At 45.8% G+C, this 27,498-nt stretch overlaps 1 protein-coding gene across 1 annotated transcript; it reads left to right on the top strand.

Annotated features, from left to right (window-relative positions):
• FAM174B (family with sequence similarity 174 member B) lies at nt 1-23,552 on the top strand. Its single transcript, XM_034783364.1, has 3 exons — nt 1-330; nt 13,335-13,466; nt 22,894-23,552. The coding sequence occupies exons 1-3, from the start codon at nt 35-37 to the stop codon at nt 22,895-22,897; spliced, it is 432 nt and encodes a 143-aa protein (XP_034639255.1). The 5' UTR covers nt 1-34; the 3' UTR covers nt 22,898-23,552.
• The last annotated feature ends 3,946 nt before the right edge of the window (nt 23,553-27,498 follow it).

Here is a 27,498-nt window from a genome sequence, read left to right as displayed (position 1 = left end):
TCGCAGGCGGAGTAGAGCCCGGAGCCCGGGCAGGATGCGCCTCGCCGCCCCGCCGCTCCTGCTGCCGGCCCTGCTGCTGCTGCTGGCCGCGCTCCCCGTCCGGGGCCGCCGGGAGCCCCCCGCGCCGGGGCCGCCATTGGCCGCGCAGGGCCCCGCCAACGCCAGCCGGCCGCCGCCGGAGCCTCTGGGCGCCCCCGGGAACCACAGCGGCGCCCAGGTCAGCCTCCTGCCCGCGCTGCTCCGGGACCTGTCCGCGCTCAAGGCCGCGGTGATCGGGGCGTGTGTCCTCAGCGCCGGCCTCATCGGCTGCCTGCTGCTGCGGGTCTGCAGGTACCGGCCGGCGGGGGCGGGCGCTACCCGGGCGGGGGGGGATCCTCGCCGGGGGGGGGCCGCTGCCTGCTGTACCCCCAGGTGGGGGGCTCTCCCCCCATGGAGACCGAGGGGGGCACTGCCCTCTGTACCCCCCAGGTGGGGGGGCTCTCCCCCCATGGAGACCGAGGGGGGCACTGCCCTCTGTACCCCCCCAGGTAGAGGGGCTCTCCCCCCATGGAGCCTGAGGGGGGCACTGCCCTCTGTACCCCCCAGGTGCGGGGGCTCTCTCCCCATGGAGCCTGAGGGGGACACTGCTCTCCTTACCCCCAGGTGGGGGGGCTCTCCCCCCATGGAGACCGAGGGGAGCACTGCCCTTTGTACCCCCCAGGTGGGGGGGGCCTCTCCCCCCATGGAGCCTGAGGGGGGCACTGCCCTCTGTACCCCCCCAGATAGGGGGGGCTCTCCCCCCATGGAGCCTGAGGGGGGGCACTTCTTTCTGTACACCCCCGGTGGGGGGGCTCCTCTCTGTCCCCAGTAGCGCTAACAGAGTGTCTCTCTGCTGATGGTTTCCAGAGGTTTCCTGGACCTTATATGCACGTGACTAGTAAGGTGAGTCAGTGCTGGGCTGGCATATGCCCTGGAGGTCCTTGATCACAGTAGCACTGTCACCTTTCTCGATTGTGGGTGAGGATCTCTGGGATGTGACCTGAAAAAGTGAGTCCCTGACCAGTCCATGGAGAAGTTAAAGCTCCCATGGCCTTTTCTCTTAGGTCTGGTCTATACTACCCACCTGAATCGGCGGGTAGAAATCGACCTCTCGGGGATCGATTTATCGCGTCCCGTCGGGACGCGACAATCGATCCCCAAATCGGCGCTCTAACTCCACCAGCAGAGGTGGTAGTAAGCGCCGCCGACAAAAAGCGGCAGAAGTCGATTTTGCCTCCGTCCTCACAACGGGGTAAGTCGGCTGCAATACGTCGAATTCAGCTACGCTATTCACGTAGCTGAATTTGCGTATCTTAAATCGACTCCCCGCTGTAGTGTAGATGTACCCTTAGGCCATGACTACCCGTACAGCGGCGCAGCTGTACCAATATAGCTCCGTCGCTGCATCACATCTGGTGAAGACACTCTGTTGGGAGAGAGCTCTCCTGTTGGCATAAAAAACCCAACCCGCGTGAACAGCAAAACTATGTTGGCGGGAGAAGCTCTCCTGCTGCCGTAGCGCTGTGCCCATGAGCACTTATACCGGCGTAACTTATTTTGCTCAGGGGTGGAATAGTCACACCCCTGAGCATCATAAGTTTTGCCAATGTAGGTGGTAATGTAGACATAGCCTAAAGCCAGAAAAGCTGAAGTGCATCTTCCTCTGGAGTAAAGGCACCCAGCACAGAGGGGATGGAAGTGGGTGAGAAGGCAAGTTTTGGCCAGCCCGGCCTACTGTATGTAGTTTATAAAATGTCCTAGATCCGCTGGCCAGAAAGGGGTTGTTAAAATGGAAAATAGAATGCTTATACCTTTGAATTGTTTGTTCCCAGCTCTTTGAAGAGCACTATATATTAGTTCTCAAAGAAGAAGTATTGTTCTGTTTCATTAGTTAAAACATGAATAAGCGCTCTTGAAATACACCTCTACCCCGGTATAACGTTGTCCTTGGGAGCCAAAAAAATCTTACTGCGTTATAGGTGAAACCGCATTATATCGAACTTGCTTTGATCCATCGGAGTGCGCAGCCCCCCCCCCCCCCGGGAGCGCTGCTTTACCGCGTTATATCTGAATTCATGTTATATCGGGGTAGAGGTGTAATTGCCATAATATGAGTGTTCATGTGCTGTAAAGCATAGTGTCCAGGCGGGCGGAGCAAAGACTCGAGTTCTGACTTGAAAATAGATTTCCCAATAGTCCTCAATAACCTCTAAGTGTCAACTGCTGCCTTATGGGCCAGGTACAGTACGTCAGGCAAAACTCCCTGCCTTCCACTGCCTGGTATATATCTGGCACCCTGATTTCCTTTGTGATTTTGTTAGACTGTTTGAACATCACAGGGTTATGTCATTGTAAGTACTAGAGTGAAGGAAATGCAGGGAAGCAGATAAGGGTATGCAATTGTATAACTGGAGGTAACTTATTTCATCCAGTGTTCATCAGGAATAAAACCCCTTCATTGATAGCATGTCTGCCTATTTGTGTGTATGTTGTCCAGTTTTAATGATCAGAGAAGTGACGGGAGACTCTTGTCTGTAGGTTTTGAAACTCCAGCCCTTATCGGACTTGATCGCTCACATTTGACTCTGTTGACATCCCTTCGTGAACACCGTACTTTGGATAAAACATTTTTTTTTTTATCCATTTGTATTGTTAGGAAACTGCTATAACTTTGAAAGAGATACTGGAGGGGTCATTAAAAAACCCCAAACTTCCCTGAGTGTGTTTTTCACCCCCATTTTAAAACAAACTCAGCAGAAAAATGGGGTGCAAACATTACAGGGCAGTAATTTAGGTTGGGCGTAGGTTTCCTCTGGTGCAGCAGGGAGTAGGCTCACTCTGTCAAGTTTTCAAAGGGTGTCTCTTTTGCATGTGTGTGCAGATACCCAACTGGAGTGTACAAATGAGATAAAGCTTTGCTTAATACTGAGGCCAGAGTTCAGCCCTAGGATAAAGCCCAAATAAATGGGCTGGATTTGGTCTTTGTCCCCAAGAATTAGGATTAAATGGAGTTCCGGGCCGTGGAACCACTCTGTGGCCGGTTGTGCAGCTGGGGTGCTACATTAGCCTTCGCTGCTACACAGTGTGGTTGGATGGACTGGAGGGAATGGAGGATTGGTTAGTGGATCCAGCCCTTTTCCTCCCCCCCCAAATCCACAGCATGTTGGGTTGATGGAAGCCTTGGCAGAACACAGCTCTGCAATGTGCAAGAAGTCTGCATCTGCCTGGTGGGATCCTGGCATATTGTTTCTCTCTGCAGCGTAATTCCAGCAAATACATTGCATTCAACCTTGTCCTCTCCTGTAGAAAGTGGGTTGGAACCAGGATGTGCTGAGTAACATTGTAATACTTGAAATCTTTGATTAGAAAGCTGGTCTCTCTCTTGGCTTGTTGCTGAGGAAGGAGAAAATAAACTTACCAGTGTCAAACTGAGCCTTTCATATTAATGTTAATAAATTACTGTTTCTGTGGTGGTAGCAGCTATAGGTCCATTTGTGCTAGGCACTCTTTGTACATACAGTAAACGAAAAGTTCTAGTCTCATCTAAGAGTGTTTAGCTCTGGTTTGTTCACTTCTGACTTCATGGTGGAAAACTACAAAACCTTCAATAGTTAACAGGAATTCTTTCTTACAGGTATGTGCAAAAGAAAACAACCTGCAGGGTTGAGTCATATAACTTGCTCTCTGGAAAGCTGTGGTTGGTTGTTGCTTGTAGAAGGAAGAAGTTGGGCAACGGAGTTAGTTGAACAGGTGTATTTTGTGAATTCTTCCTTCACCTACTCACAAACAGCTCTTCTGCAGTTACGTGGCTGTTCCAGCTAACTGTTATAGTTCTTCCCTGTTTCTGAGGTCTTAATATTAATTTATTAATGCCGATGAGTAGAGTCTACATGAGTACTGTTCTTAAAGGGTTCCCTTCTATAAGAGAACCCTTCGAAATTGAGACATCTCACAAGTCTGTCCCAGTGAACAAACTGCAAAAGATTTGTCAATGCGTGTTAGTGTCTAGCACAGTGTAGCAAGATTCAACTTACCATGGCAAGTAATTTGGTTTAGGGGCAAGCAAATAAAACATTGCTTTTTAAAATCATTCTTCTCATCACTATCATCTGCTCATCCAGGCTTGCAAAATTATTGTGGGATTATACATCAGAACGGATTTTAGGCACTTGGGTGGGTCAGACTAAAGGCAACATAGTCTACTAATAAAATCAGTATAAGGTGATCTAAATTCTATATCTAGCTCTTTCACTAACTGGCCTTGGGCAAGTTCAGCCTCCCTGCCTCAGTTTCTCCATATGTAAAAAGAGAAAGCAGGGTTGACATTCTTGATATTTTCCAAGATAAAAAACAAAGCAGCAGAAAACCCAGCCTTTTGAGTCTTCTCTCTACATCAGGGGTGGGCAAACTTTTTGGCCCAAGGGCCACAGCTGGGTATGGAAATTGTATGGTGGGCCATGAATGCTCATGAAATTGGGGGTTGGCGTGAGGGAAGGGGTGAGGGCTCCAGCTGGAAGTGCAGGCTCTGGGGTGGGGCTAGAAATGAGTTCAGGATGCAGGAGGGGTCTCCGGGCTGGTGCAGGGAGGGGGTGAGGGCTCTGGCTGCTGGGTTCTGGTTCTGGGGTGGAACTGGGGATGAGGGGTTGGGGGTGCAGGAGGGTGCTCTGGGCTGAGATTGGGGGGATCAGAGCTGGGGAAGGGGGTTGGGGTGCAGGCTCTGGGCGGTGCAGACCTCAAGCAGCTCCCAGAAGTAGCCGCATGTCCCCGCTCCAGCTCCTACGCAGAGGCACAGCCAGGTGATTCTGCACTGCTCTGTCTGCAGGTGCCGCCCCTGCAGCTCCCATTGGCCGCGGTTCCCAGACAATGGGAGTTGTGGGGGTGGCACTTGGGGCGGGGCAGCGTGTGGAGCCCCTTGGCTGCCCCTACGCGTAGGAGCCAGAGTGGGGACATGCCACTGCTTCTGGGAGCTGAGCGGGGCAAGCCCCCGATCCCGTTCCCTGGCGGGAGCTCGAGGGCCATATTAAAATGTCTGGAGGGCTGCAGTTTGCCCACCCCTGCTCTACATCCTACAGAAGCCAAAGGGGACACAAGCCCAGTTATTTTAGAAAATTCTTTGCAGTCACCTTTACTGGCAAGCACTGCTGAGATCTTCCATGCCAAACTCATTTCATCTGTACACGACTGCTTATAGTTAAAGCACGTTTCATGTATGTGAGAGATTCCTGCTGTTCTTTTAATAAACACAGTGGCTCCCGTCGAAAATGGAGCTTTCAACTTCTCCATGCAGTTGTTTATCTGACACAGCCTCTAGTGTGTAAGCAAAGATTGATCTGAGTTACAAAATAAGACAAGCAAATCAACAAGCATGTTTGTACCATTTCCAGCTTGCAGCTGGCAAAATAGTTTGGAGAGGAGTTCTCATTTCTGTTGCAGAAGAGAGATCACATTTACTCAAATGAAAAGCCTTTCTTGATCAAAATAAGAGCTTTGTTCATGTCTATTTTCTAAAAAAAACCCCAAAACAAAGAACCTTGCAGAGACCAGTATTGTAGATTGCTGTTAAGCAGAATTTGTTGAAATCCAATATTTTATTAAACTGTCACTATGAAATTACACTGGTTTGCTGCAAGTAAATTATCCCTTTAGATACAGATTGTTGCGATGACGTGAGTTAGCGGGCAGATATTTTATCACAGGCACTGGCTTGTGATACATCCTTGCTTTCTTTCCAACACACTGTTTTCTTTTATGGGTGCTTTCAAAGATGACCTGTTTTTCTTCCTCCTTACAAGTGTTCTGATCTGAGTGAACTTGGCGGGGCCCAGTGGAGTAGAGCTTGGCACTGCCATAAGGGATCTGAATTCCAGCTCCCTCTCCCCTGAACTGCTCAAGACTGTGCAGGCTGTGAAAGTAGCATGGTCCACGGTAGCAGGAGGCAACACCTAGTTTGCAATAGCAGCCTTTTCTGGCTGACTCAGAGATGCGCCTGGAAAGGATACTCAACCAATTCCAATGGCAGGGGGAATGGAGTATTTTCTCTGCATCACGTGTGTGCTGAGTACCTCCTTCTCTCCCACCCTTAAGCCAAAATATCCTCCACAACTTGCTACTTCAGCGAGTGCTTCTGTCCATGTTTTGATTCTGCCTTTTTGAATCCATATTTTAAAACTCTCTCCCTCCTCTCCATTGATGTCAGTGCAGTTACTCCAGAGGTGAATTAGGCCCCTCGCTTACTAAGCAAACTGTCAGAGTTAACCACACTCAAAAAGGAAATGAGGGGTCAGAAACTCGGTTATCTATGTTGCTTGATGCGGAAGCCACTGGGACATTAGATAAATCTATCAAGTATTATTTTTTTTAATTAGCAAACGGCAACTGCAGTGTCACCATGGGGCAATAGGCGTTATCAGCCACGGTCAGTAGTGTTTGCAGTGAACTTCTGTAAAGTGTGGAAATGAGTAAGACTCAAGCTGGATGTGAGCACTGTTTACAAGGTGCAGGTCTGCCTGTTGAGAGACACGCGACCCACTTAGAGAACAATAATATTTTGACCAAAATTACCTCTGGTCACATCACTGCTGTCTGAGCCTCAGATTTCTCTACCAAATCTCATTCTTTTTAGATAGCTTTCCCTCGGGCCTACCTCTTTAATAGCTACAAAACTGGCTACGTTGCTGTGCTTTAGGAGAGAGATTTAAGTACATTGACTCATCATCTAGTCATAGGTTACAGGACCTGGTTATCCTACCTTGTTGGGTGGTGCTCTGTACACCTAAGGCTCACCTACACTAGAAGGCTGAGTTGACTAAGTGTAAATTGTTTTATAACTGGTTACTGTACAATACCAAAAAACCCTTTCTTCAATCCACGGGCAGCTAGCTGCCAGCTACTGGAGGGAAATAGATCATTTTGAAAGCAGGTCGGATAAAAATCAAGGATTTAAAAAAAAAATTTTTTTTATTTAAATACATGTTTATTCTTTCACAAAAATAACCAACCCCCAATTTGAAATTGACAACCTATGTTAAGGCCTAAACTTATTATAATCTATTAAAATAATTTCAATTAAGTAAGTAAAATTCATACACATTTGCTGCTGAACTTCGAAGAAAGTCAGACCACTGAAATGGTGAAAGTCACTGGTTAAACACCTGGTACCAGAGTTTAAAGTGCTAGACCAACTTTTGACAGCAGTTGCCTCCTCTGCAGAGAAAATATGTTCTTCATTTCAGTTTATTCAACTTCAGTTCAGTTTAATGACTAGTTCAAAGTTAAGAAACCAGTTGGGAATTGAAAAAACAGGAAAGCTTCTTTTCCTCTGCCAATCTAAATATAAACTGGGTGTGAAAGGGTGAGATCTACTAGTTCTAAAACAGTAAAGGGAATAGTGACCAGAAACAATCAGTTCAGTTCACTATCTATGGAGAATATTGCCTTTGTTTAATAAATAAGTTAGTTCTAAATACAAAACATGTTTTGATCTTGATCTCTTTTTCTTACATAGGCAGCACATTTAAGGCTTTTTAAAATCTGATTAAAAATGCCATTTTTGTGCATTTTTAACTGAATTTGAATTTCCATCCAAATAGAGCTTGGCACATCACAAGTTTTTTAAAAAAAATCAAATAAGAAATGTACCATTTTCTAACATAATAAAAATGTAAACATTAAAAATCTAAATAAATGTAAGTTTAAATGTGTACAGATATGGTGTATCCTCTTGGTTAGCAAGAAGTAGTCCCAAACTTAGAGTAAAGGCTATATTTAGTTGCAGATCAACATGTTTTACTGGTTAGCAATCAGAGAGAATGAACCTATCTTTAAGAAAACAGCTATAATGTACAAATGCAAAAAACAATTCAAATCAGTAATTTAAATCAAGGCTTCCTGCTTGCTGGTTTAAATCATGATGAAAATCGGTGACTTAAATAGCTTTGATTTAAAATCAGTCCACCCTGTTTGATAGACTATTATATGAAAAAAAAAAAAAAAAAAAAAGCCAAGTATGACCCCTACCGGAAACCCCTCTTCAGATGTGTGTGTTTTATTGGTCAAAGCAGGAGTCTGAGAGCCCTATTTCTGGCTTCCCTGCTCTCTTGCTTTATGAATTTAGGTAAGTCACTTAAATTCTCCAAGCCTCAGTGCCTGTAAAATGGGAATAATAGAAATAAGACCAACTATATTTGGAAGTGCATGTTGGTCCCAGTAGTATATACAGTATGCAAATTCAGTCTTATTTTAATTACTTTCAGGTACTACCTTTTAATTGAATCATGGCAAGATCTCATTCAGATGTTCCTGAAATTTTTCAGAACCTTCTTCCCAGCCTCCAAACCTCTTATTAATCGTTAGTGCAGTTGAACAAGATTTAAGTTGAACAAGAGCTTCTGTTCTCTGTGGATGAGTATGTTCCATCGCAAGAAGCTAGTTGTTAGAAAAATGTGGCGTGTCAGTTCATTACAGGAAAATGAATGCCTGCCTGAAAGCATGCATGAGGATTCATCTTAATGGCTTCTGGTTTAATTTCAGGGTTTAAAATGATCATGTGAGCAAAGAAGCCTGGTTCGATAGAAAATGGTAAAATGTCAGCGGTATTAATGAAGCTCTCATTCAGTGACTTGTTAAGAGTCTGGAGTTCTTTTAGGTTTATTATCTGGAATCTTGTAAATGTTGCGGGAGCCAATTATTGCTAACTATGTTGGGCCCAATTCATTCCTGGTAAAACTTAATTGGAGCTTCAACAGGAATGGATTTAGTCTATTGTTTTTGGTGGGATTACAAATGAGAAACACGCGTATAGGAAAGGATAATTTAATCCCCCCTCCTACCTTCTCATGTCTGTCTTCAGGAAGTGTTAATGCTGGATTGAAAGCTCTGAGACAGTTCTCTGTGGGGTCAAGAGAAGTGTTATTTCTGAGCATCAGGGTTGTTGACTAAAATAAATTGGAGGCTTAAAGTATATAATGAACTAGTGAGTTGACTAATGCATTTCTCCCACCACATGATGCTTCAGTAAGGAGCATGAAGTGCTACACATGACTAGTGTTTGACCAAAACAGCCCCTGGTCAAAAGACTGACATGAGTCATAAACTTTCTCCCTCTCTCCCAGCCAAATTTTCATTTGCTATGTTTCAATATTGAACACCCCTTCCCTGAGCTGTACTGAAACGTGCAGGCAGTGCATCCTTGTTCTTGTGGAGTCGAGAGCACTGTCATGGAGGGTGATGTCTTGTGAGTTTAACTTGTAAAGAAATATGATTGCACGGGGATAGGACTGATATGGTTCAATAACTTATGAGCTCTAGGAGTTGGATCTTCCTGAGTTGGTCCAGTTGCTCTCACCATTATTCTCCTTGTTTTAAATACATTTCATGCCCCCTAATCCTGCTCTTGTTAAAGCTAATGAGTTTCTTGTTGGCTTTAACAGGATCAGTAGTGGGCCCAAAATGAGGGGGTACTGGCACTGGCTACAGCTGTTTGAAGCTTGTGAAGATGCTACACAAGCTTCATAGATTGGTAAATGTTAAGACCAGAAAGGATCATTATGGTCATCTAGTCTGACCTCCTTCCTAACATAGGACAATGAATTTTGCCCACCCGTCCACAGCTCTGTCAATGCATTTCAGTCTAGATCTGCGGTGGCACCTTCTGTTGTTGTAGTCCTTGGACATCCCCCTGGCTCTGCTGGTGAACACCTGCTGTCTCTGGGTATGCCCCCCAGCACCTGCTCAGCTCTGTAGTGAGTGCATCTCCATCCCGAACAGAGCATCTTCTGATCCGGCCTGCTAACTTTAGGGGTAGCAGTTTGAGGTGTAGGGACTAAGCATGAAAGCATTAGTCACTTTTAACTTTTCATTGGAAGTCAGATCTCCTGTGCTGAAAGCCTTGTGCATGAATACCTTTTACCATGGGGTCTTTCATGCAAGGGGTATTTGATTTTATCAGTATGCAAGGAGTATGCTCTAATTCAGTGGTTCTTAACCTCTACTGCAGCCTGTACCTCTTTGGTTCTCAAAGGGGAGGGATAGCTCAGTGGTTTGAGCATTGGCCTGCTAAACCCAGGGTTGTGAGCTCAATCCTTGAGGGGGCCATTTAGGAGTCTGGGGCAAAAATCTGTCAGGGACAGTACTTGGTCCTGCTGTGAAGGCAGGGGACTGGACTCAATGACCTTTCAAGGTCCCTTCCAGCTCTGAGATTGGTATATCTCCATATTAAAAAAAAAAAAAAAAAAAAAAAAAAAAATTCTTGCACCCCTTATCAAAAATCGTTGTAGGTCAGTTCTTTAAACCTAGATACATTTTTTTGTTAAAAAATACATAGGTTTGATGAAACAAAGTAGTTGTACTTACGTGCCTGTGCTTAATTTGTGTTTTCAATGATTTACCTTCTAAAAAAATCTAGCATGTCTCGCACCCTCAGAAAGGGCATCTCGTACCCCCAGGGGATGCGTGCACCCCAGGTTAAGAACCACTGCTCTAATTGCTGCCCCTAATATTCTTTCTTGTTAGTCCCCCAAACACATTTGTTTTATTAAACTAAGCCATGGCCTGTTCTCACCCATGAGCCTTTAACAAGTTCTGACCCTTTGGAACAGGTCTCCAAAGGTTGTGAAATGTTAACATTCCCTAGTTCCTGTCTTGTGCTACTGTGCTTCAACATACAGTTGATATGTGGTATCTTGTCCCACCCAGTGTGTAGTGTTTGTGTTTTTTCTTTTGTCTCGTTATTGCTGATGATTAACGAGATACTATCAGGGATAAGTATGTCCAGTGCTATAGGAAACAGATTGGGCAAAAATCCATCTGAAGAAATCATTTAGTATGTGGGTGGGAAACTTGAAAGGTTTCCATTTAAAGATGGTTTGTCTCAATGTTTTTTGTTGTCCAGACAAAAAAATCCTCTAGGTTTCATAAACAAGTGTGTGTGTACTGGCTGTTGGGACTGCAGGTTAACAATAATGATGTTAACCAAATAAATAGGAATTAATTGAAAGAAGAGAGAATGAAAGAGCCTTTGCCTGCTCCATGACAAGATATTTGCACCTACATCTCCGCTAAATCAGAACATTTCTACAAAACTTGTTTTCCATTTTCCATCCAGCTTTACCGTTAAGTGACTATTGTCACGTTAGTTACGATGACTTTGCAAGTTCTCTTTAAATGCTAACTAAATAGAGAAATAGAAAAGTAGGACGACTCAGCTACTGGCAAATAACGGTCTTTAAATAATACAATGTTCTTTCAGTAGTTGCCCGAAATAAGCGGTATCTGCCTCTGTAGGAGATGAGAATTGATGTCTTGCAGCAAAAGTAGGTCTGATTGCAGACAGAAAAACGACCTGTTCCTTTAACATGCAATCCAGTGTAGCCTTGCTAATTCATGTGCACACATGGGAGATTGTTTTGTCATGGCTGTTCACTTACTAATTCAATTGTAGAAAGTGCCTCATTCACCTTGAGGAATGTGCAGTTTAGTTTTAATGGTGATGACACTTCATATTGTCTGAGTAAATGTTCTCTTGTACAAGCAAAGCTTTCCTTGTAAGATGAGATCTCAACACATCTCTTTTCTCACTGCATCACTTTGCTGTTAGGTATTAGCTGAAAAGTGGAGTGAGACTGCCAGGTGTTTTTGTGAGGATTATCAGGTGTTTGGTTAGGAAGGCCCTACTGGGTGGGGTCTGAAATGACTTGTTTTAACAGATGGGATAATAGAACAAAACACTCTGTGCTCTGCTTGATGTGATACAGCACAGATGGTTACAGTGTAGCTTGGACCATGAGAGTTTCTTGACATTTTTGATGCAAATTAGTCCTTAAAATGCTCAGGAAATGAAAATTGCATTACCCCAAGGTCTGGGGCTTGCTTTACTTAGTCCTGGACCAATGCCCAAAAATGATGCTATCCTCAGAGGCCTTTTACATCAGATATTTCTTGATCGTGTATAGAGTTCAAGGCCAGAAGGGACCCTATGATGATCTTATCTGACCTGCATAACACAGGGCAAAGGATATTCCCCAATGATTCCTGCACCAAGCCTATATCTCTTGTTTGAGCTATAGCATATCTTTTAGAAAGATACCCAGCCTTGGATTAAAGATTTCAAGTGATGGCAACCCCAACTCATCTTGTGTGATTTGTCAGGGTGAGACTTCTGGACAGCAGGAATGTTTTCATGACCTGTTAATGTTCCTGGACTGATAGTTGGAAATTCTGCAGACATTTGGCTGTCCTTTATCATCTTGCAGATTTTCAGTCTATTTTTTTTTAAACAAAGGGTTACAGGGGAAATAGTCTGCATTATGTTGGATAAACCATTTCCAGAGTGCGAGCAATTATGCTAAGCTCTTCGTTTCTTCCCCATATCCCCCAAAAGCAGCTTCTTTATTTAAATGCAATATAAGTGAAGCACAAACCAGTGTAACCAACACAAACCCAGGCTTATGTCTGAGCAATGTGAGACCTTGGGTTAATGGATATTAAACTGTGGAATAAAAAGAGCCTGTATAATACAAGTGCTTTGAGTTAAAGAGACAGTGTCAAGTTAAGTACCATATTCTGTATCATTTTGTTTTTTTATGTCAAAATTATTTTAATGTAAGTAGATTCTGGAAAATGAGTCTAACAAGAGTAAAGGGTGCACAGGTATATAAGCATCCTTGCTACAAAAGAAATTGAGTATTATGCTAAGTGGAAGGACATTGGCTACAGCTAAATGTTAAACCATGGCCAGTGATTTTTCATGACGCTTGCACAGTAGTGAGTATAAAATTGCTCGAGTGAAACTACTGGCTGTATTGGGGAGTGTCTGGAAACTTCACTCTGGTGTCCAAAAAAGGTAGAAGAGGTTGTCCACTCGTAAATATTACCTCAGATGCCCAGTCCTCTTGTAACTCTTCTCTGAACCCCTGTCAGCTTGGTAGACATTGAGTCAACCGGATTGCCGTGATTTTTCTCATCTAAAGATGTTAGTTAACTTGTCGGCTGCCTCCTCTGATTAAGCCTCTGTCTGACTCATTGAGCATGGCAGGAGGGGGCTCTGAGCTGCTGTGCCAGCGATTTGCCCTGCACACCCAAGGATCAGTGGCTGTGCCTCAGAAACTAAAAGACTGACACTGATCTGGATTACAGCTGACAGGAAATTGAGCTCTTCAGTGATGGGTACAAGTGGTGGAGAGGAGGAGGGACTGGCTCCACAGACTTTGCGTCAGGGTAGGTCTCAGCAGTCCGGGCTGTATATAGAACAGGTGTGTAACAACCTAGCCGTTCCTCTAGGGAACACTTTCAGAGTGAACCCCCCCTTTTCTTTGTTTCAGGTCTGGCAAGAGGATTAAGAAGACACGGAAGTACGACATAATCACAACCCCGGCTGAGCGAGTAGAAATGGCCCCTCTGAACGAAGATGAGGATGATGATGAAGACTCGACAGTGTTTGATGTGAAATACAGGTACTGACATGGGTGGGTCTTGGTTAAAGGCTGCTTCCTGGGTTCTGTTAGCTGGGTGGACGGCTCTTCCTGCATGCTCACAATGCCTTGTCAAGGCTAAGCTCCTTTTCTGTTCTTCCCTTCAATCCACAAAAGCTCCACCACTCTTCTATCCATGGTCCCTGCACCTGAAACCCAGTCTGCTCCTCCTTAAAGCATGCAATTTCCAACAAGCCTAAAAGCCCTAGTCCTCCCTGCAGTGAAGTGCCAACAGAAGAGATGTGTCCAAACAAAAAACTGTCTAGAACTGACAAAGGTTAATGGGCTGAACTTCCCTGCTCAATCCTTTGCTGCTTGTTGCATCCCATCCCTCATCCTTCCTCTGTATGTTGTAGCTGATTGGGGAAGTTGCATTCTTCCTGTACTCGTATTTGTGTGTACAAGCGCTTAGCTCACATCTGGTGCTCTTCATAAACTATCTGGGTAGGGTCAGGCCCTATCAATCTAGAGCTGCTTCTCTTCCCCCACGTGGCTGTGGAAAGTTGACAAGCTTTCACTAATGGTCTCTTGATTTGGGCATCTCTGGGTCTGAGGCACGCTGGCGGGACTTGGTGTTGGGGAAGCTTGCTTTGCAGATGCCTTTGCTGTATCTGTTCTGTGATAAACAGAGGGCTTCAGTCGCCAGCACTGTCAATCAGGCCCCACTCGGTAGCATAAAATCATTACCAATTTTTTTTTTTAAAGTGTTTGACAGCCCAAAGTTTTCAATGCCTGTCCTGTTGCAGAATTTATAGCAGCCTCTCAGTGCAGGCGGGCTCTCTGATTTATGACGTCAGTGTATTTGAATCTCTTATTTTTATTTGCCTCAGAGTGGTGACAGCACAAGAGTCATGTTTCTTATCCAAACAGAGACAGCCCAAGATCCGTGGTGCTTCGGCTAGGAAAAGCTCTGCTAATGATAAGGCTGCATCTGAATCCAGGCAACACATAATTAGGAGCTTGTCAAAGACTTGCTCATGTCCTCCCCGTGCACAAATGCCCACCCACACACTCCTAGTTCTGGAGATGGGGGAAGCAGCGCGTTCATTCCAAGGGGCACTTAGTGGGCACTTAAGCATATGGTGCTGTGTTTTGCTTTGGTAATTTTCAAAATAACGAAATACATCTCTCCCTAAGAGTTAGCTGGGGATAGGGAACTGGCGAAGAATGATGGTGAGTCAGTCGTTTTGAGATTTGTAAATAAATAGCCCCCAAACCAGAATAGTTTCTTCTTCCCCTGACTCTTTTCTTGGCCAGCTGTCGGAGCTCCATACAGACTATCTGTACTGGTGCTCATCCCTGATTAATCATTGGCTGGTCTCTTGGAGAGAGCTGCTGTTGCTACTCCTACCGGGCTTTCACCAACGCAGTTGTAAGCGGTGTAGCACAGACAGACACTAGATCAGGACAACAATGACCTGCTTGCTGTTAACACAACCTTTGAGGGGCATGCAGGGTCAGTGAAGTAGAATGGTTTTTGGATACTTAAAATGAGAAATACAGTATTGTTGGAGGTAAAACCAGTGCCTTAGAGTTAGAGCTCTGTTACAATGTTTGTATTGCAGTTGTGCCTGAAGACCCCAGTTGGAGATCAAGTCCTGTTGTACTAGGTACTGTGCGAATGCACATCCCTCAAAGATGGTCCCTCCCCCAGAATCTACAGTCTAACCATCTGAGGAAAGACAATAGGTGGATACAACAGACAGACAGGGAATCACAAGGTAACAGCAAGGCCATGATGATTAAAGTAAAAAAGCAGCATTCAGGACTTCTTTAATATAAGTGTACAAGTTTGAGTTACTCAAGGCTGGAAGATATGCCTTTTTTCCCCTCTTGTACCATCCAGGCCTTAGATTGACATCTGGGTAATGTTAGTATATAAGAGAATTAGGTGAAGTTTTGCACGGGGAAAATTTTGACTTCTGTTTCTGGCTCTGCTGCTAACTTGCTGCGTGATCCTGGGCGCCTCTCTGCCTCAATTTACCTTCATGTAAAATGGGGGTGATAGCACTACATGTCCTTGAAGGGTAGGCAAACTGCTTGGAAAAGTGGCTTCAAATGATCAGCCAAAGGGTGCCTTAGAAGTGCAGGGCATTGTTCCAGTAAGCAGGTAGGCTTTACACCTGGGTGTAATTCTGCCAAACCACCTCATCACCCTTCAAATCTCCCCTGAGATGCGCTGTTTTTGCAGCTTTCCAGTGAATTCTGCAGTACTGAGCATGCCGTTGGTGCTTAATAAATAATATAGACGGCATGTTGCTCTGCCTCTTGGGCAGCCTTGAGTGTTGGATTATGCATTGGAATTGCCTGAGCCTGAATTGGAAGTGGAACTGTCTGAACTTGACCTACTTCTGCTCTGACCGCTTCTACTGCTTCTCCACCCTCCTTGATGAGTTCCGGAGAACTTCCTTTGCAGGCATTTTGGGGCAAGGTTAGAGACATTTTTTCCTAGTACAGTGAAGAGAAAAATCTCAGGAAATGGTAGTGCTGTGGGAAAATGCATCCAGTAATAAAACATTAGGCAAGCCCATTGGAAACAATCTGACTTGCGAATCGTAGCCATGTTTTCTACTATTATTTTTCTTCTCCAGAGCGTGTTGTACTGCTGCTTTCGCAGAAATGAACTCAATCTTCTTGGGATCCCTTACAAGTGCAAATGGGCCTTCACTAGTCAAATACATATACACATACACACACCCCTCCACTTTGTGTGGTACTTAAGGTAATACCACCTACGTGATACAGCGACCATAGATTTTGTTCACCATCCTGTACCTCAGCATTCTTTTTCTTTGGTCTTGTGGAAATCCTAGTACAACAGATATCAAATTCTGCATTTTCAAAATGCTTTGCTACTTCAGGGATGTGGGTCCTGTTCTCCAGCAGTACAGCCCTACCTTATGGGGAGTTAACATCAATCTCCTAGCAGAATTGAGATGGGGAGAGGCTCTCTGAGGATTTGAATACTATAAAAAGTAACAAGGTCTCGGAATTGTACGTGTTTAGATCGTGCTCTGCCTAGCAGACTGCTCTGATCTGTGTTAGACCCTCATCAAAGATTGTATCTCCTCTCAAAACAGTTTCTACTTTTTCACCAGCACTAAAGTCACAAAGAGGTTTCTTTTTGAAGCTCTGGGTTTATCTTGGGTGTTTCAGCACCTGTCCCACCGTGAAGGGAAAGGATTCCTCAACAGGATCCGTTGTCTGAAAAGAACCTTTCCCCAGTTAACCATGCTTCACTAGCAAAGGAAGGAGAAATGGGGATGGATCTCCAGAAAGAGCTGGCTGGGTGCCCTACCTCAGTGATTCCAGTTAGAAGATGTCACTACTGCAGCTACTCTTGGAATTCCAAGTGCCATGTCCAGCATCTTGTTCCGTCAGTGAACGGTTGCCTTGTGCTGTTTGCTACCTAAAGTGCAGACTATAACTGACGTGCATGCCAGGAACAGACTGAAATGGAGATCTGACACTTACTTATCTTGCACAAATTGGACAACTATACTTTGATGCTTCCTGTGTATTTCTATTGTTACACAAATAAAGAGGCTGTTCTGAATATTTAGCCAGAATGTATGGTGTGTAACGAGGCTTCATTAACTGCTGCTTTAGCAAGGCTTTATTTTTCTCCCCACCTCCAAAAAAAATCTTGCCGACGCTATAACACTGACATGTTAAGTGAAGTTGCAGCCTTGTCTTCAGGGCTGATGAACTAGGGAAGGGATGAGACTGCTGTTTCAGCTCATTAGCTAATGGAATCAAGAAATAATGAGCCACCATGAGCGGGGTTGAGGACTGGCAGATAATGTCACATGACAAGTGCGTTCCATGGGCAGGAAGATACGTGCTCCTCTCCTTTTTATTATTCTAATATTTTTAAATAAATTGAGTGCTAACGGGAGAGTGCCTTTAGCATCAGCCATGGCAGTGCTCCAGCTTTACTCCACTAGTCTCTGATTGTCTTATCATGAAGCATTTCTTTTTCTGGACAGCTTCCTCCCTCCTCAAACAGTCTTTAGCACCTGGGGATATGTTGGCCTTGTCTGCAGTAAAGACTCTTGGCCTACTGATCACTGGTTGGCTTCCCCTTGCATCCTATGACACACCACCTATCCAGACGCAAGCACTCCCAACAGTGCATGGGCGAGCATGCCACCATTTGGATTAGAATGGCTTCAAGCAAGACTAGCCACCATATGGTCTTCAACTGCGGCAGTGCCATTCTTGATGGGAATCGCTGCTGTAATTGCCTCAGTGGTGCAAAGGGTACGCTATTTACTGCTCTGCCGTGCACTGGTCTCTAGCGCACAGAGGTGGCTAATGTGTGCCTGCTGCACGATGATATTTATACTGATGCCGGTCTACTGGTTGAACTGCCAGTGGTTCGGTTCTCTAATGCAGGCCTTGGCATATTGTCACCCTCTGCTATAGTGAAATCCCACGCGGGAAGGAGAAACCCGGTAATGTTCTGTCATCACCAGGGAGCCTAGAAATCTATTTGCCACGGAAAAACACAGAATTTGTGTTTTTACAGAGAATCTTTAGTTTTTACATTTTGTGAAAAAAATAAACATATACAGTAGACCCCTGTTTATCCAAGGAGCCTCCATTATCCAGATCTCCATATTAACCGAACCACCACCGCCTGGGGCTGACAGCGGCTGGGACTTGGGTGGGCAGCTGGTGGTTTGGTTAATACGGAGAACTGGATAATGGAGGCTTGGATAAATGGAGTTCTGCTGTATATCAGTAAAACATTGTGTTCACCTGATACCTATATATATTGTGCCTCGGGAAACTAAAGTTCAACGTTTCATTTTAATTGCGGAAAAACACGAAATTTTGTTTTTGTTTTTTCATTGGAGAATTTTGGTTTTTTATCATGGAAAACTAGGTTCTCTGGTCACCAGTAACCTTCTCACGAAGGATTGAACTCACAACCCTGGGTTTAGCAGGCCAATGCTCAAACCACTGAGCTAAAGGTAGCCCACAAACCTACAACCTCCAAAAATCCCTTCTGGCTTCAAAGCAGCATATGAGATTATCTGTCTGGGGGGAGGGATAGCTCAGTGGCTTGAGCATTGGCCTGCTAAACCCAGGGTTGTAAATTCAGTCCTTGAGGGGGCCACCTAGGGATCTGGGGCAAAATCAGTACTTGATCCTGCTAGTGAAGGCAGGGGGCTGGACTCGATGACCTTTCAAGGTCCCTTCCAGTTCTAGGAGATAGGATATCTCCATGAATTTATTTATTTATTTAGCTTCCTCGATTCACACTTACATCCAGGATGTTGAACTGCAGAGGCCTGACAGTGTACATTGGAAAAGGAGAGAGGAATGTCTGATTCATTTGACCTTGCTTTTCTTTAGTACGTCCATTGAGGACAGGGCCAGCTCTATGTATTTTGCTGCCCCAAGCACGGCAGTCAGGCAGCCTTCGGCGACATGCCTGTGGCAGGTTCGCCGGTCCCGCGCCTTCAGCGTACCCGCCGCCGAAACCACGGGACCAGCGGACCTCCTGCAGGCATGCTGCCGAAGGCAGCCTGACTGCCGCCCTCATGGCAACCAGCAGGTTGCCCCCTGCAGCTCCCCACCCCCAGGCACGCGCTTGGTGTGCTGGTGCCTGGAGCCGCCCCTGATTGAGGAGGAGTCCAAAGCACTTCGCATAGACAGAAATCCCTGCACAAAGGGTTGGAATGCAAAAGGAGAGAGAGAACTTGTTTAACAGGCAGTAATACAGAATGGCATATTGGCTTGTATGTACCAGCAAGGTATACTGCTGGTATCCCTACATGTTACTGGGATGTGCCAAAGCAAGACCATAACTTTCAAATATCTGGTGGTCTCATTAAGATGGCAACTGGGCAGATCTCTCCAACTGGCTTGGAATATCTTTGAGTGAGTCCTGGCACTCTTCTTCAATCATAATGGCATTCGTGCTGTGTTAATATGAAATTACTCTTCTGATTTACTTGATGTTCGGAAGCCCTAAATAACTAGCCGCATATTTTGGGTTCATAGACTAAATCTGTATTTAACATGTAGGCAAGATCTGTTTTTACATCTCTTCTTCACTTGCTTCCATATTTTGGAGCATAATTGAGATTGTTCTCCCCTCCCCCCATGCAAACAGCATTCTAACTAATTGCTGCATGGCAGCAGGGGAGAAGTGGCACACAAGTCGGATTGTTTTCATGCGGTTCATTTTCTTCGTTTGATGCTTTGTCCCCATGTGCAGTGGTTTCTAGCCCTGCACATGCCATTGAGAAGTGGCAGATGGTGTAAATTGGGTTGCTGTCTGAAAGTTACTTTAGGATTCCCCTGCATCTTTAACATCTTGCCACAACGGATGTGTTGGTAAAATCCACCCCCTCTGGCTATGCAACAGTGAACAATAACCACCTTTCAGCTGCATAGCTGGCTAATTAGACCACTAAAAACCTTAACCAAACCGAATCCGGTCTGTGGCTGTCTTGTCTGTGGCTGCTAAAGCTACTGGCTGCCTGTGACAAAGACAGAAGCGTACATTTATTGGATTAGATTCTCCTGCAGTCTCAGGAGCGGGGAAGTGGTTCTGTAAACATCTTCTCTAATCCAGAGAGCGCAGCTTCCGTGTGACAATAGTCTGAAAAGTGTAACACACAGGCTGCCATAAAGCAGAGATGCAAAACCACTTGGGAAATAACACATGCTCGAAAGCCTCATGGAAACAATTACTACTCTGAAATTGTGTTTTTGTATATTTTTTTTAATAAAAAAAATTACGCTAAAAATTCAAGAATTGGCTGGAAGGTCTGAGAGGATGGATAATGAATATGGAGCCTTTTGTTTCATGATCACTGATTCAAATCCAGCCCATGCTGCTAATGACCACAAGTTATCACCATTTAATAGCTCTGTGGCCTGTGTGGAATTAATTTGTTGGTTTGCTTCCTGGTGGACAGGTGTCGTGTGTGTGTGTGTGTGTGTGTGTTTGTGTGCGCGCGCGTGCGTAAGCCACCATGATAAAACTAATGGATAAACCTATTAAGTGACCAGGACAGGTAATACCAGTGAAACTCGGGCCGTGGCATTGTTGGGGTTGCATTAAGGTGTACCTTTGCAGTGGTGGGAGTGGAAGACTGGGTTCCCACCATTTCTGGACCCATCTATTTTCTGCCTTTTAAAAAAAGTTATACTCTCATTTAAACCTCCCACTCTTGTTTGCGAATTTAGCACTTCCCACCAACACAGGGAGTGGAAACTTTCATACTTTCATAGTCTTCCACTAGGATTTGGCCCCCATTTGTGAAACCCTTTGTTCAGTAACTTTTGTGCACTCCTCGTAGCCAAGAGTAGAGCAGTGAAGTAGAGATGATAGGCAACGTACAAACACTTCCAGACTCTAGCGCAGAGCTCCCTTTCCTTGTCTAGCAGCGTAACTAGAGAAAAAGTCAATTAAAACACTAACAAAAAGAATTGTTTCTGCAAAGGGAATTAAAAATGTTGGGTTATTAAAATCATTAATTGTCCTCTAATCCAGTGGGGAAGTTTCATGTCAGCTTCACCAGAACACTTAAAAAATTACTGAACAAATACTGCACCTCATGTTCTGAAGGATCCCAAAGCACCTCAGAGCTGGGATGTTTGGTGAATTCTTCGGTCCATGTTGAAATGCAGCTGCTTCTAGGGTAGAGCATTGTAGCCATACATTACTTCCATTGGTGAAACTTGTCCAGCTGGAACTATCATCTCTGCAAGGTGCTTGGATCCCACAGTGATGGGCGCCATATAAGAACCCAGGGTAGAATAATGGGAGGGATGGAAGGGGACTTGAAGAGGCAGAATGCAAAAGCCAGAGATGGAATTTTGAAGCCAGGTGTCTGAGATCCCCAAAATAAATACTTAAAACTACAAACATTTCCTGGGTCTGATCAAACCCTCCACCCCTCTCCTAAAATTAGCTGATATTCTTCAGTTTTTCAGTATAGATGCTCATTTTTCCTTTTAACAGCAGCAGTGAAAATGAGAGGCGTTTTAGAAATGTGGTATCTTCCAAAGTGTTGCCTAGTAATAATGTTGCAGTTACATATCTGGGGTGCTACAGTGAGCGAGTGGGGCTTTTGTTCAACTGTCAGTATAACTAGCTTCAACCAGAGCGCAATAGTGTAAGCACAGGCTGCTTTACTGGATAGGTGAAGCATAGGTTAAGGTGTCTAGTACAACCTGCACCTTGGTCTCGGGGAGCGTGTAGGACTTGGTGCTAAAAAGGTTGGTGCCACATTAGGAAGCCTGGACTTACCACCCTCTGCAAAATGTTCCTTTCATGAGGCAATTTAAAACATCATCAAAATTCTAGGGCCCAGAGGCCTTGCTGTGGCTGAGAGGTATGGGGCCGCCTTATTAGTAAGTAATGCAGAATATATGCTATTAATCGCTCTCCACAGAATATATCCCTGCCAGAGCTTAAATTGCATGTTCAGCCTAGACTGGAGCGCTGTACTGTGTGCTTGTTACAGCAAGGTGTTTGGTCTCCGGAGAGTGGCCATAACAGATTTCTTGCAAGTGAAAGCCGGAGGCCTTTTTTGAATGATGCTAGGTGAATGCTAGGCTGTTTAAATGTCGTTGGGTTTTTTTTTTCCAGGAGGCAAAGTGGGTAAAGGTTCTGTATAAACGGAGGGTATCATTTATTCTCATGGGAAGGGGTGAAAATCACAGTAACTCCTTCAGTCGCTTACTATAAATACAACAAATTGCCTGGAGCATTGGTGCCGCTCTTAAGGGTTTCCTGGCCAGGTGCTGCTGTGGATTGCCGGCGCCAAGGGGCCAAAAGGCATTTTTGAAGCCGGTGTTCTTTCCCCATTGGGCTAGATATGCTGTAAAAATCAGTGCTGAGCACAGAGGCTCCTTGGCTCAATATGCATAAGTGCTGCAGTTGTACCTAAAAGTTCTCCTGACTCTTGTCTGCTGTAACAACCCTGCTGAGGCAGCTGCATCTCTTCCCTTTTTTTACCTTATGAGTGCGTGCTGGAGGGAGGGGCAATGAGGGCTCCAAGAAGAAAACGGTCTGGGTAGCATGCAGAAGGACCCCAGGTGAACCGGTTGCTTGGGGAAAACTTCCTTTCTCGGAGGGGTGCTCATTCCAGGACAGCAGCCCTTTCTGTTTTGGACTGTGGCTGTGATTGACTTAATTCTTATCCCTGAGCTTTGCCTGTTGCTCAGACTGCTCTGGCTAATTTCCACATGTAGAAAATCAAGTCCGTGACCAAAATCACCACAGAAATCAAGCCCTGCTTGAGGAACCCAGTGGTGGATAGTATTGTTGGTTTTCGTTTTCCCCCTTGTATGTAAATTCCCCATAGTTGCATATGATCTATTTAATAACAAAGTTTCTCTGACAGTACTGATTCTTTTCCCTGGCTCTCTTCCTTGCCAGGTAAAGCTGTTCCATGGATCGCTGGTTCCCTGTGAGAAGTCAGTCAGCTGTCGAGAGCCCTGCTGAAGCCTTAACTGTGAAGGAGAAGCTTTCATCTCTGCAATATTGAAACCAAAACAAACATTGCCTCCGCCGTGATGTGATTTATACAGCACACAGCAGCGGGGTGTTTGATTCTCTGCCCAAAATATCACTATTAAACTCCTAGTTTCCACACTTCCACAGTAGAATGACCTGAGATCTTCCTCGTAGACTCTGCTCTGTTGCTTGAAGAGGCTGTGGGGTTGCTAAAGCATATGGGGTGAATACAGCACTGTGTATAGACTTTCAGCACTCACTGGTCCAAATACATTTTGTAAAAGGAGGGAACCCCCCTCCCCCCCAAATCAGACCCCAAAAGACTTTCTTCTCTAAAAGCTGAATCCGATACTTTTGGTCTCTGTTAAACAGATCTCGTGTTTTAAAAACTTGGAATTGTATGATCCTGGGCCTAGAGAAATACTTGCCCATCTCTATGAAGGCTGGTGGCTGAAACTGTGCTGAAATGTTACAGTGTGTGTGGTGGTGGGTTTTTTATTATTTTTTTTTTTTTATTTTGTGACTGTTGTAAAAAATTGTAATGACTTGCTACTGATTTTTAACAATTGCACTAAACCCTCGTATAATGATGTACTCCTTTTCCAATAGAGCGCAGGTCAGACTTACTTAAGTAACATGAGACCATAGGGAAGCAGAAAAACTAGGCAAATACTGTACTACAGGAATCTTAGATTAGAGGAAATAGATATCTATTTTTGTAATTCCCCGCCCTTCATAGGAAGTAAGACACTACATTTTTTGCTATCTTGTGTCCTCTCCTTGCTGTAACTCTTCTGCTAATCACATTTTTAATCAATCTTTTTACAAAAGATCTGATATGCAATTGTTATATTGCAGGAAGAGAACACTGGTTCTCCCTGCCCCCGCTTGGAAGCACTCATGCAAAGAATCCTATTTGCACCAAACTGGAAATCCCCCTCGCCACCCCTGGCTGGCTGCCAAATCCTATATTACACTAAGGCCTGGTCTACACTAGGCGTTTATGTCGAAGTTAGCGCCATTACATCGAATTAACCCTGCACCCGTCCACACTGCGATGCTATTTAGTTCGACATAGAGGTCTCTTTAATTCGACTTCTGTACTCCTCCCCGACGAGGGGAGTAGTGCTAAATTCGACATGGCCATGTCGAATTAGGCTAGGTGTGGATGGAAATCGACGCTAATAGCTCCGGGAGCTATCCCACAGTGCACCACTCTGTTGACGCTCTGGACAGCAGTACGAGCTCGGATGCTCTGACCAGCCACACAGGAAAAGCCCCGGGAAAATTTGAATTTGAATTCCTTTTCCTGTCTGGCCAGTTTGAATCTCATTTCCTGTCTGGACATCGTGGCGATCACAGCAGCACTGGCAACGATGCAGAGCTCTCCAGCAGTGATGGCCGTGCAGTCTGTGAATAGAAAGAGGGCCCCAGCATGGACTGATCGGGAAGTATTGGATCTCATCGCTGTGTGGGGCGATGAGTCCGTGCTTTCTGAGCTGCGCTCCAAGAAACGGAATGCAAAGATCTATGAGAAGATCTCAAAAGACATGTCAGAGAGAGGATACAGCCGGGATGCAACGCAGTGCCGCGTGAAAATCAAGGAGCTGAGACAAGGCTACCAGAAGACCAAAGAGGCAAACGGACGCTCCGGATCCCATCCCCAGACATCCCGTTTCTATGAGGCACTGCATTCCATCCTCGGTGCGGCCGCCACCACTACCCCACCACTGACCGTGGACTCTGAGGATGGGATATTGTCCACGGCCGGTTCCTCGGACATGTTAGCGGACGGGGAAGATGAGGAAGGAGATAAGGAGGACGAGGCAGTCGGCAGCGCTCACAACGCTGATTTCCCCGACAGCCAGGATCTCTTCATCACCCTTACAGAGATCCCCTACCAACCCTCCCCAGCCGTTACCCCGGACACAGAATCTGGTGAAGGATCATCCAGTAAGTGTTGTAAACATCTAAACATTTATTTTTAACAGAACAGGAATATTAACAATTAAAAGAATGGGTTGTTCATGATTACTTTGCCCTAGGCACTTAACGGTTCAGTCATGGGCAGTGCAAGTTTTGAAAAAAAATCTAGCAATGTCCGGTTTTCCGTGATTGTCCTGCCCAAGCCGCTCTACTGTTTAGTCCCTGCTACTGCAGCTAGAGTAAAATGCGGTCTATATGTGCAGGGATAGAGCAGTAATCCTCCCGGGACATCTCGATGAAGCTCTCCTGGAGGTAATTGGAAAGCCGTTGCATGAGGTTCCTGGGGAGAGCGGCCTTATTGGGTCCTCCGAAGTACGACACGTTGCCGCGCCACGAGACTATCAAGTACTCGGGAATCATTGCTCTGCACAGCAGGGCGGCATACGGCCCTGGTCTTTGGAGGCTTTCCCGGAGCATTCTCTCTCTCTCGCTGTCAGAGATCCTCATCAGGGTGATGTCGCCCATGGTGACCTGCTTTGAATTAGGTAGGGGAATGTTAGTGTTGGGACTGCTTGCTCGTTCCTTTACAGAACTGTAACCGCTGGTTTGCAGCCACGCGGTGGAGGCGGGAGAGGGGCTGCCGAAAGGGATCGTTCCTGGGGACAGCCGCGAGGGGGTGGGACAGGGGCAGAGTTCCCGCTTGCCGGATTGCTGGCAGCAGGTACTGACATTGCTTTAAATGTGAAATGAGGCCAGTGGTAATATAAAAGTTTTAAACTGCCACAAGTCTACGGCTTACCATGTCTGCCTGCAACAGAAATTCCGTTGTGCTGCCCCGCTTCTCAAATGTGCTGTGGAAGACCCCAGGCACTGAATGCGAAGGCCGAGAATTCGACCTTGTGCTGAGTGCGCATGTGATAGGTGCTGTGCATGGTCTTGTTCACAGAGAAAGACTATGTTCTTGGTTCACAACTACATTTATCTTTCTGAGGAATTCACTCCCTTTTTCCCATTCCCACAGCCCCATCTGCGACTGTCTCACAACCTAGCCTGGCATCACACTCCCAGAGGCTAGCGAAGATTAGGCATAGGAAGAAGAGGACACGGGAGGACATGTTCTCTGAACTTATGGCCTGTTCCCAAGCCCAGGCAGCACAGCAGACCCAGTGGCGGGAGAAATTGACCCAAATGCAGCAAGCAAACATGGATCGGGAGGAGAGGTGGCGGCAGGAAGACCAGCAGGCGACTCAAACGCTGCTTGGACTACTGAGGGAGCAAACAGACACGCTCCGGCGCCTTGTGGATGTTCTGCAGGAACGGAGGCAGGAGGACAGAGCCCCGCTGCAGTCCATCTCTAACCGCCCTCCCCCGCCACCAAGTCCCATACCCACCTCACCCAAAGTGCAAAGAAGGAGAGGCGGCAGAGTCCCTGCTAACTCTCACTCCACCCCTGCAGAGAGCTCTAGTAGCAGAAGGCTCTCATTCCCCAAAACTTGAAAAGTTCTTTCCTTCCCGCCTGACACAAGCCCCCGTCCAAGTTTCACCTCCCAGTTCCATGTGTAGTTGATAATAAAAAATACGTTCATGTTAACTACTGTTTCAATCATGTTCTTTTGGAGGAGGAGGGGAAAGGGGGTTGGTAATTGGACAGGACAGTCACCTTTGGCAGGGTACATAGGCGGGGGCAGGCACAGCAGCAGGGCACATACACAGTGCAGTGATGCAGTGACTAGTTACCCTGGTTAGTCTGGGAGGTTGTTTTCATGTTATGTGGTGGGGGGTGGGTTGCTCTGTGACTTTGTGGCGGGGGAGGGCAGTTACAGATCTTAAGCGGCAGTCCTTATGCAGGATCACAGAGCCATGCAGCAGGGGATCTGTAATCGTCCTCCCCCTGCCACAAAGTCACATAGCCCCCCCATACACACAGTCCCGATCAGGAGGGGTGACAGGCTCCGTTGAAACAACCATCCCACCGCAGCGGAGCCCGTCAATCCTTGAGTTTAGAAGCTTCATTCGCGTCACTACACTACACCCGCTCCGCACCACAGTCTGCGTCCCAGTTTTAAAAAATTCCCGCGAAAACAGTATTAAAAAAAACGGTGTGCATTAACAAAGTAGAACTATTTTTATTTCGAAACGTGTGTTGGAAGGGGGTGAAGGGGGTATGTAACTGGGTAGGATAGTCAACATTAACTGGGTAAAGAAACGGGGGCAGGTTCAGCTTCTCTGTACACAAACTTAAAAGTCACAGGTTACCCTGCTCACTCAGGAACTTTGCTTTCAAAGCCTCCCGGATGCACAGCGCTTCCCGCAGGTCTCTTCTAATCGCCCGGCTGTCTGGCTGAGCGTAATCAGCAGCCAGGCTATTTTCATCAACCTCCCACCCCGCCATAAAGGTCTCCCCCTTGCTCTCACAGAGATTGTGGAGCACACAGCAAGCTGCTATAACAATGGGGATATTGGTTTCGCTGAGATCACAGCGAGTCAGTAAGCTTCTCCATCTCCCCTTGAGACGGCCAAAAGCACACTCCACCACCATTCTGCACTTGCTCAGCCGGTAGTTGAAGAGTTCTTTTTCAGTGTCCAGGGCGCCAGTATAGG

The sequence above is a fragment of the Trachemys scripta genome, chromosome 10, assembly GCF_013100865.1.
Source record: "Trachemys scripta elegans isolate TJP31775 chromosome 10, CAS_Tse_1.0, whole genome shotgun sequence".
Classification (NCBI taxonomy): Eukaryota; Metazoa; Chordata; order Testudines; family Emydidae; genus Trachemys; species Trachemys scripta.
The sequence above is the reverse complement of the archived record's forward strand: the minus strand, read 5'-3'. Positions and strand labels throughout refer to the sequence as shown.

Coding starts and splice junctions, on each gene's coding strand:
- FAM174B (XM_034783364.1), top strand. CDS start 35: ATGCGCCTCGCCGCCCCGCCGCTCCTGCTGCCGGCCCTGCTGCTGCTG. Junction 331..13,334: donor CTGCTGCTGCGGGTCTGCAG/GTACCGGCCGGC, acceptor TCTTTGTTTCAG/GTCTGGCAAGAGGATTAAGA.